Source organism: Haliotis rufescens, unplaced genomic scaffold (genome assembly GCF_023055435.1).
Source record: "Haliotis rufescens isolate VD_foot unplaced genomic scaffold, xgHalRufe1.0.p SCAF_13, whole genome shotgun sequence".
Lineage (NCBI taxonomy): Eukaryota > Metazoa > Mollusca > Gastropoda > Lepetellida > Haliotidae > Haliotis > Haliotis rufescens.
In genome coordinates this window covers 17,645,427-17,653,999 of record NW_025963813.1, presented here as the reverse complement: position 1 = coordinate 17,653,999, position 8,573 = coordinate 17,645,427, and the positions used below count along the sequence as shown (strand labels likewise).

The following is an 8,573-nucleotide window of genomic DNA, read 5'->3' as shown; positions in this document are numbered from 1 at the left end:
TGAACACTAATATAATGTTATATTTATTACCAAAGAAGGTTTCTACATACAGAGACGATTTTTACCTAGAAGGACAGCAAGTCGCAGCAGCGGAACCACAATTTGTCGATTGACGTCAACAATCTTCAGCTCTGACGTGGTTTCAAGTGTGACGTCATTCAGACCTCACGTCAAAATAAGATACGAATGACGTCAACAATGCCATCGGGATGACGGAAACAATACACCGTTGTCTCGTGACGCGATATGACCATAGGGCACGTATGATTTCTATGAACCCCGATATGTTATCCCTCGTTGGTAAAAAAGAGATAACTCTTTCGATAGTTGGATACATTAAAAATGGAATAAACACGATCTAGTGGTGAACTTGTGAGACGGTTACCAATGTGATTACCTGTAATCTTATCTTGACTTCTGTAGAGGTCATCTCGCGATCAACAATGGCGTCTACATCGTGGCTGGCCCTGTGTCTGTGTCAGTTGACATTAGCCACCGCTGGGCCGACTGTGACGTCATCCTGGGGGACAGTTGAGGGGGTGATAAAGACGTCCCCGGAGGGTCGGAAGTACAACGCCTACTTGGGAATACCGTATGCACTGCCACCTGTCGGTGACCTCAGATTCAAGAAGTCACAGCCTAACCCAGGCTCTTCTGGAATCTTCAAAGCAAAGGCATTTGGCCCCGCTTGTCCCCAGCTGGGTAGGTGAACACTTGCTTTATAAAGTTACATATCACACCGTAAGGGAGTAAATGTGTGGGTGGGGGAGGTATCTGAGACAGTGAGTGGGTTGGGGATCTAAGTGAGTGAGGGAACTGAGTGAGTGGGAGATCTTAGTGAGTGAGTGCGTGAGGGATCTGAGAAAGTGAGTGATTGTGTGGGTTGGTGGGTATTTGGGTGGTTGAGTGGTTGAGTTCCTGCGTTAGCGAGCGAGCGTAGTGAGTGAGTATGGTTTAACGCCGCTTTTAGCAATATTTCAGCAATATCACGGCGGGGACACCACAAATGGGCTTCACACATTGTACCTATGTGTGGAATCGAACCCGGATCTTCGGCGTGACGAGCGAACGCTTAAAATACAAGGCTTCCCCACCGCCCCACGAGCGAGTGTAATGCCCCTTTTAACAATGCGGGTAAGCACTAAAAATGGGTACCCATTTTGAGAATCGAGTGCGGGACGAGTGAATGCGTTTATCGCGAGGGTGCACAGTCGGTTAACATAAGTTCCGTCCACAATGAAAACGTGTCAACGTGCACTGAGGTCCCGAGTCCCTGTTTCCACTGTGTGATTACTATACAGTAAGCCGCGATGAGCAGCTACAATGATAACGTGCCCTGAAATCCCGAGTCCCTGTTTCGACTATGTGATTACTATACAGTAAGCCGCGATGAGCAGCTACAATGATAACGCGTCAACGTGCTCTGAGGTCCCGAGTCCCTGTTTCCACTGTGTGATTACTATACAGTAAGCCGCGATGAGCAGCTACAATGATAACGTGCCCTGAAGTCCCGAGTCCCTGTTTCCACTGTGTGATTACTATACAGTAAGCCGCGATGAGCAGCTACAATAATAACGTGTCAACGTGCCCTGAGGTCCCGAGTCCCTGTTTCCACTGTGTGATTGCTGTACAGTAAGCCGCGATGAGCAGCTGCAATGATAACGTGCCCTGAGGTCCCGAGTCCCTGTTTCCACTGTGTGATTACTGTACAGTAAGCCGCGATGAGCAGCTACAATGATAACGTGTCAACGTGCCCTGAGGTCCCGAGTCCCTGTTTCCACTGTGTGATAACTGTACAGTAAGCCGCGATGAGCAGCTACAATGATAACGTGTCAACGTGCCCTGAGGTCCCGAGTCCCTGTTTCCACTGTGTGATTACTGTACAGTAAGCCGCGATGAGCAGCTACAATGATAACGTGTCAACGTGCCCTGAGGTCCCGAGTCCCTGTTTCCACTGTGTGATTACTGTACAGTAAGCCGCGATGAGCAGCTGCAATGATAACGTGCCCTGAAGTCCCGAGTCCCTGTTTCCACTGTGTGATTACTATACAGTAAGCCGCGATGAGCAGCTACAATGATAACGTGTCAACGTGCCCTGAGGTCCCGAGTCCCTGTTTCCACTGTGTGATTACTGTACAGTAAGCCGCGATGAGCAGCTGCAATGATAACGTGCCCTGAGGTCCCGAGTCACTGTTTCCACTGTGTGATTACTGTACAGTAAGCCGCGATGAGCAGCTACAATGATAACGTGCCCTGAAGTCCCGAGTCCGTTTCCACTGTGTGATTACTGTACAGTAAGCCGCGATGAGCAGCTAAAATGACAACGTGCCCTGAAGTCCCGAGTCCCTGTTTTCACTGTGTGATTACTGTACAGTAAGCCTCGATGAGCAGCTACAATGGTAGCATTACACATTCAGTCAGTTTTCCTCCGTTCAAATTTCCACACAGTTCAAAGGTCCTTAATCCGGATGTGATGAACTCTATTGCACGCTGACGATTTAAGAAAAGGCAGTGTGACATTATTGTGCTAATATTATACACGTCATCACATGTGCAGATAGGATAACGAACATTTTGTACAATAACGATGGGACATTGTTACTACCAGCGTTTACTGTCTGAAAGGCAGTGCAACTGTTTGACAAGTCGCCCTACAACCAGAAGTATAACTAACACAACAACAACAACAACAACTACTACTACTACTACTACTACTACTACTACTACTACTACTACTACTACTACTACTACTGCATTAACAACTGTTACTACTACTACTACTAGTACTACTACTTCATTAACAACTGTTACTACAACTACTACTACTACTACTACTACTACTACTACTACTGCATTAACAACTGTTACTACAACTACTACTACTACTACTACTGCATTAACAACTGTTACTACTACTACTACTACCACTACTACTACTACCACTACCACTACCACTACCACTACCACTACCACCACTACCACTACCACCACCACTACTACTACTACTACTACTACTACTACTACTACTACTACTACTACTACTACTATAAGAGGCGACTAACGGGATCGGGTGGTCAGGCTCGCTGACTTGGTTGATGCATGTCATCGTTTCTACCACTACTACTACTACTACTAAACTACTACTACTACTACTACTACTACTACTACTACTACTACTACCACTACTCCTTGTATTCAGATTAAGCTGGGAAATTACTTCAATGTGGTAACACAAGACCATTATATATCCCCGTGTCATTTTTTTCTGTTCGCATGAAGCGTTTTTCGATTATTTCTTGTCCTCAATATGCTATTCCATGCTGCCAACATGTCCACTGACGTCCTGTCTTCAATCCCCAGGCACCGAACCTCAGGATGAAGACTGCCTGACCATCAATGTGTTCACGCCCACACAGGCGCCAGCGGTCAAGCGGTCAGTGATGGTGTGGATCCACGGAGGCGGCTTCCAGGCTGGGTCAGCCGTCAAGTACGACCCCTGGAAGATGGTGACGGAAGGGGACGTCGTGGTCGTCACCCTCCAGTACAGACTCAACGTCCTCGGCTTCCTCAGCACTGGAAACGCCGTCCTACCTGGCAACTATGCTCTTTGGGACATGAAGCTGGCTCTCCAATGGGTTCAAGATAACATTGAGGGTTACGGCGGGAATTCTAGCCATGTCACTCTATTCGGTGAATCTGCAGGATCTAAAGCGGGATCCTATCTCTTCTTGTCGAAGAAGGCAAAGGGATTATTTCAGAAGGTTATCATGCAAAGCGGATCAGCTACAGGATATTTCTCATTCAGGAGCAATCCCAGAGAAGTAGCTGTTGCTCTTGGAAAACGTGTTAAATGCATACCCGACACCCCGGGTTATGATCCAGCCGACAAGGACCTTCTGAACTGCTTTCAGAACATGTCAGTGTCGACTTTGGTCAAGTATTCCATTCCGAATCTCGGCCTTGCTTACTACTCGGCCGATTTTACCTGGTCTCCGGTTGTGGATGATGACTTCGTTATCAACAACCCGAGGTTCATGATCCATGACTCTGCCCATCTGGAGCGCGTGGGGTTTTATGACCTTGACCTGATGGTGGGGGTGAACAATCAGGAAGGGGGGTACATGGTGGGCATGGCCTACAACTATGGCCACACCCACAACACCTCCGCCCTTACCACCATCAGGACTCACCATTACTACAAGACAGAACTGGTTCCTCTCATCCTCAGGAGACTCTGTGGAACGTTTGACAACAGCAGCGTTTACGTCATCATGAATGGCTACGTTGCTAAAGACTACCCTCAGACGAAGCTGCTGACCCTCTATGACGTCATGGACACACAGAGTGACGCCTCCATTGTCGCACCGTCTGTAGAAGTGGCCAACGCACACGGTCGGTTTACCAACCGGGGCAAAACGTACTTCTATCTATTTGATCATTTTCCATCATTCCTGGCAAATTACAATCGTCTTAGAGGAATGGTGCATGCACGTGATCTCATGTATTCGTTTGGGATCAGTGCAGCGTTTGTCCACAGCAATTACCATAGCAACGTCAGTCAAGAAGAATATCAGCTGTCATCGACGTTCGTTGCGATATATACAAACTTTGCAAAGAGCAGGTGAGTGTTATTGATAATGATAATTTATTTTAAAGCAATATCGATATCAAACAGGTCGCAGATTGATTTGGGGGCACGGGTGGCCCAGTCGTCTGAGGCGCCGGGATTCGCTGTGCAGAGTTTGCTTTCCTTTGGCACTCCAGAAACCTTTGATTGTGGGTTCGAATCCCGGTTCGCTCCGATTACAGATATAATACTTCTTTCATTTCTGGGGGGCATTTAGGCGTTCCTTTGGAATGCCAGAAACCTATGATTGTGGGTTCGAATCCCGGTTCACCCCGATTATGTTTATAGGTTTGTCGGCACCATACCCGTGCTCGTGGGTTTTACCGAAGTGGTAAACGTCTGAGACCTGCATCATTTCCGGCTTTCCTCCCACATTAAGCTGACACGCCGTGATATAACTGGAATACTGTTAAAAGCGATGTTAAACCCAACCCACTCACTCGGATTGAATAAGTGCCGTCACATTTTGAAGTTTTCAAATCTGGCCTATAGTTTACACACTTGTAGGCTGAGGCACGGTTGAGTTTCGTGGCTCGACCCAACAGGGACCAATCGGCAAGCTCACGTAAGAGCAAGCGAGGCATGATGTCAAGGGTTGTGTTGCTATTTTGTAGATCGGTCTCCAATACCAGACGCCTTCCACCAAACCACCAAATATGTAGAGAATAACCAACAAGCTACGAGGTATTTCGGATGATCTGTCCCGATCGCGAGTGACTGAATGTTGTTTATCCCGAGTCTTTGCATAGTGACTAACAGCATTCATTCATCCATGACAGATAATCTGTAATTCCCATTTTCGTGTAGATTCATCTGAATATTTTTTTCAATGACATTTTTACGAGAGAAAATGAAGAAAAACATCTGAAACCTGTATCAACCAAGTCAGCGAGCCTGACCACCCGATCCCGTTAGTCGCCTCTTACAAGTATAGTCGCCTTTTATGGCAAGCATCGATTGCTTAAGGACTATTTTACCCCGGATCTTCACGGGTCACGTAATGTAATTAATTTGTGACGAACAATGAAAGGTGCCATATCGTATCTTTCTCAACAACGAAGAACTGTCAAGTCATATAGCTTCAACTGAAGCACCAAGAATCGCTAAGATGCAAACATGCAAATATCGGAAAGTTATGACACATGATCATTCTACCGTTATAAGGAATATATAATGACCAGTCCCTAACACAAATCCACTTTCCGTTTTAGTGATCCGAATCCCGCAGCAAAAGACCAGCTTTCACGTGACTATGGTCAGTCCCTAACACAAATCCACTTTCCGTTTTAGTGATCCGAATCCCGCAGTAAAAGGCCAGCTTTCACGTGACTATGGTCAGTCCCTAACACAAATCCACTTTCCGTTTTAGTGATCCGAAACCCGCAGTAAAAGGCCAGCTTTCACGTGACTATGATCAGTCCCTAACACAAATCAACTTTCCCTTTTCAGTGATCCGAATCCCGCAGTAAAAGGCCAGCTTTCACGTGACTGGCCTCAGTATGACGTCACCAACCAGAACTTCCTGGCATTCTCAACCAAGATGGCGGTGAAGAGTCACGTGTATCCAAAGAGGGTCTCCACGTGGTTGGACGCCCTTCCTAAAGCAGACCGGCACTGTATGGTGAGGAGTGACAAAGGTTCATCCAACATAATTATTGGATAAACATTCTGTCAATACCATTGTGTCGAAGTTGAAGGGACCAATGTAAATACTTCGAGCTGTCCGAGGTTCGACACAACCGAAAACGGATGAATAAAGAAGGATTATGTAGGGATCACGTTTTTTTCTTTGAGTGAGTGAATGATTAAATTTGATTTTACGCCACTTTTAGTAATATTCCAGCAGTATCACGGCAGTCCACCAGAAATGGGCTTCACACATTGTACCCATGTCAGGAATCGAACACGGGTCTTCGACGTGACGAGCGAACGCTTTAACCACTAGGCTACCCGACCATCCCTTTTCTTTGAGAGAACCGTAGGTTCAGCATATCAAAGTTCGACACAACGGTGTTTGTCTGTGCTTATAAATTGTGCTTTCTTGAAACTATTCCTTTTTGTGTCTTCCTCGACAAGTCAGTTGATTCCCTAGTGGTTGGAATTTAGCTGTAAGTTCTCGTGCTGCCATATACGGAGTGTGCCTTCCCTAACTCTGCATCACGATTACTCTATAAATATCTTTGTCATCGCATCCCGTTTGCGTCTATTTGCATCCACCTACTATTTTTTGAACATTTATGTTTCTTGAGTTTGGAGGACAATCAGCATGCCAAACGAATACATTTTTAAAAACATATAACAAATGTTTTCAAGAACGCCCAGACGTCCACAACACAACCCAGCCCGAATATCAAATGGGTTGGTCGCCACCCACATACTCTAAACGTGCAAAAGCCATTATCTGTGTTTAAAAATGCAATACATGCTTTTATTTACTGGTTCGATTCCCTTCATAGTACAAAGTATGAAGGCCATTCCTGGTGTGCCCTGTCGTGATATTCCTTGATTATTACTAAAAGTGGCGACAACTGACTCACTGGTCAGGCTTAGAAGTTTTCAAATTTGTATTGGACAACCCTCATTCTTGGTACCACTGACAAAAATATTTTTGACATTGTTCACGTTTTATGTGTGCAAGAGTTGGTCTAATATACGAGGAACTATTTCTTGACTTCCGCATCTTTGGTACCAAATACATTTTCAGTTGAAACTCGCGTAAACCTTGACCGCACCCAAAATACTCAATACACAGGGTCTGATTCCCGGGACAGACGTCGAGACTGTATGTAGCCATGACGCCCCGTGAAGATCCGGGTTAGCAACCCATGCTTGTCATCAGAGGCGACTATGCTTGTGGTAAGAGGCGACAAACGGGATCGGGTGTTCAGGTCGCAGACTTGGTTGATACATGGCATCGTGTCCCAATCGCGTAGATCGATGCCCATGCCGTCAATCACTTGATTATCTGGCCAAGACTCGTTTAAATAAAGACTGTCGTCTCATTTTTAGAATATTGTTGAGTGTGGCGTTAGACAAACAAACAAACAAACAAAGCCATGACTGGTGATCTGACACACCCCAATATCCCCAGGCAGACATGAATGGGACACACGTTAAACATGCACTACCCTCAAGTGGTACCGTTACCCTACAACTTGCCACCATTTTACAAACCAATACATAAATATTTGCACTTTATAACAGAATAGATCCAGTTTGATACTATTTGTGATGACTGTTTATTTCTGTAAATAACTACCAATTGTTCTATGATGACGTACATTCGCAAGTGTCAAGGGTTCTACAAAGGATATACAAAGGACAATTATTATAGATAAGATCAGATAAGATCTCACTGTGTAACACTTGTATTCTGAGATGAACTATGGTATCGCCGTAAACGATGCGCCCGTAAAATATAGCGATTGATGCCACACAGTGTCTCACATAACAAGTGAATGAGTTGAGTTTAACAGTATTCCAGTTTTATCACGGCGTGTCAGCTTAACGTGGGAGGAAAGCCCGAAGTGATGCAGGTCTCAGACGTTTACCACTTTGGCGAAACCCACCAGCAAGGGTATGGTACAGACAAACCGAGAAACATAATCGGGGTGAACTGGGATTCGAACCCATAACCATAGGTTTCTTGCGTGCCCAAGGGAGGCAGCCCTACACATCAAATTGCGGCGCATCAGCCGATTGGGGTACATGTTTGATTAATTTCGGCAGGTTTAAAAATCATGGATAAATGGCTGATTGTGTATCACTTCTGTCGATGTTGCTTGATTGACAGTTGGATAGGTTATTCACTCGGCTGACCCATGGTTTAGTAATGGCCACAATTAACATTGTATTTTGTGTATAAATATAATGCAAATGAGAGTGTTTGTGTTTATTTCCGCATTTTACCGTGAAACGTGATGAGTGAGTGAGTGAGTATGGTTTT

The 8,573-nt window shown here is 45.4% G+C and overlaps 1 protein-coding gene across 2 annotated transcripts; it reads left to right on the top strand.

Annotated features, from left to right (window-relative positions):
- Window positions 1–428: 428 nt before the first annotated feature.
- LOC124132305 (acetylcholinesterase-like) lies at window positions 429–6,395 on the top strand. 2 transcript variants are annotated; one of them, XM_046496157.2, is made up of 3 exons: window positions 429–702; window positions 3,361–4,621; window positions 6,077–6,395. In XM_046496157.2, the coding sequence occupies exons 1-3, from the start codon at window positions 444–446 to the stop codon at window positions 6,288–6,290; spliced, it is 1,734 nt and encodes a 577-aa protein (XP_046352113.2). In that variant the 5' UTR covers window positions 429–443; the 3' UTR covers window positions 6,291–6,395. The 2 variants fall into 2 exon arrangements, with proteins under 2 accessions (XP_046352113.2, XP_048250219.1); XM_048394262.1 differs by lacking the exon at window positions 6,077–6,395 and adding an exon at window positions 5,918–6,011.
- The last annotated feature ends 2,178 nt before the right edge of the window (window positions 6,396–8,573 follow it).

Bases quoted from the DNA above. Each gene is read 5' to 3' on its own strand.
- LOC124132305 (XM_046496157.2), top strand. From the start codon at position 444: ATGGCGTCTACATCGTGGCTGGCCCTGTGTCTGTGTCAGTTGACATTA. The intron at 703-3,360 runs GTAGGTGAACAC...TTCAATCCCCAG, and splicing joins CCCCGCTTGTCCCCAGCTGG to GCACCGAACCTCAGGATGAA. The intron at 4,622-6,076 runs GTGAGTGTTATT...TTCCCTTTTCAG, and splicing joins ACAAACTTTGCAAAGAGCAG to TGATCCGAATCCCGCAGTAA.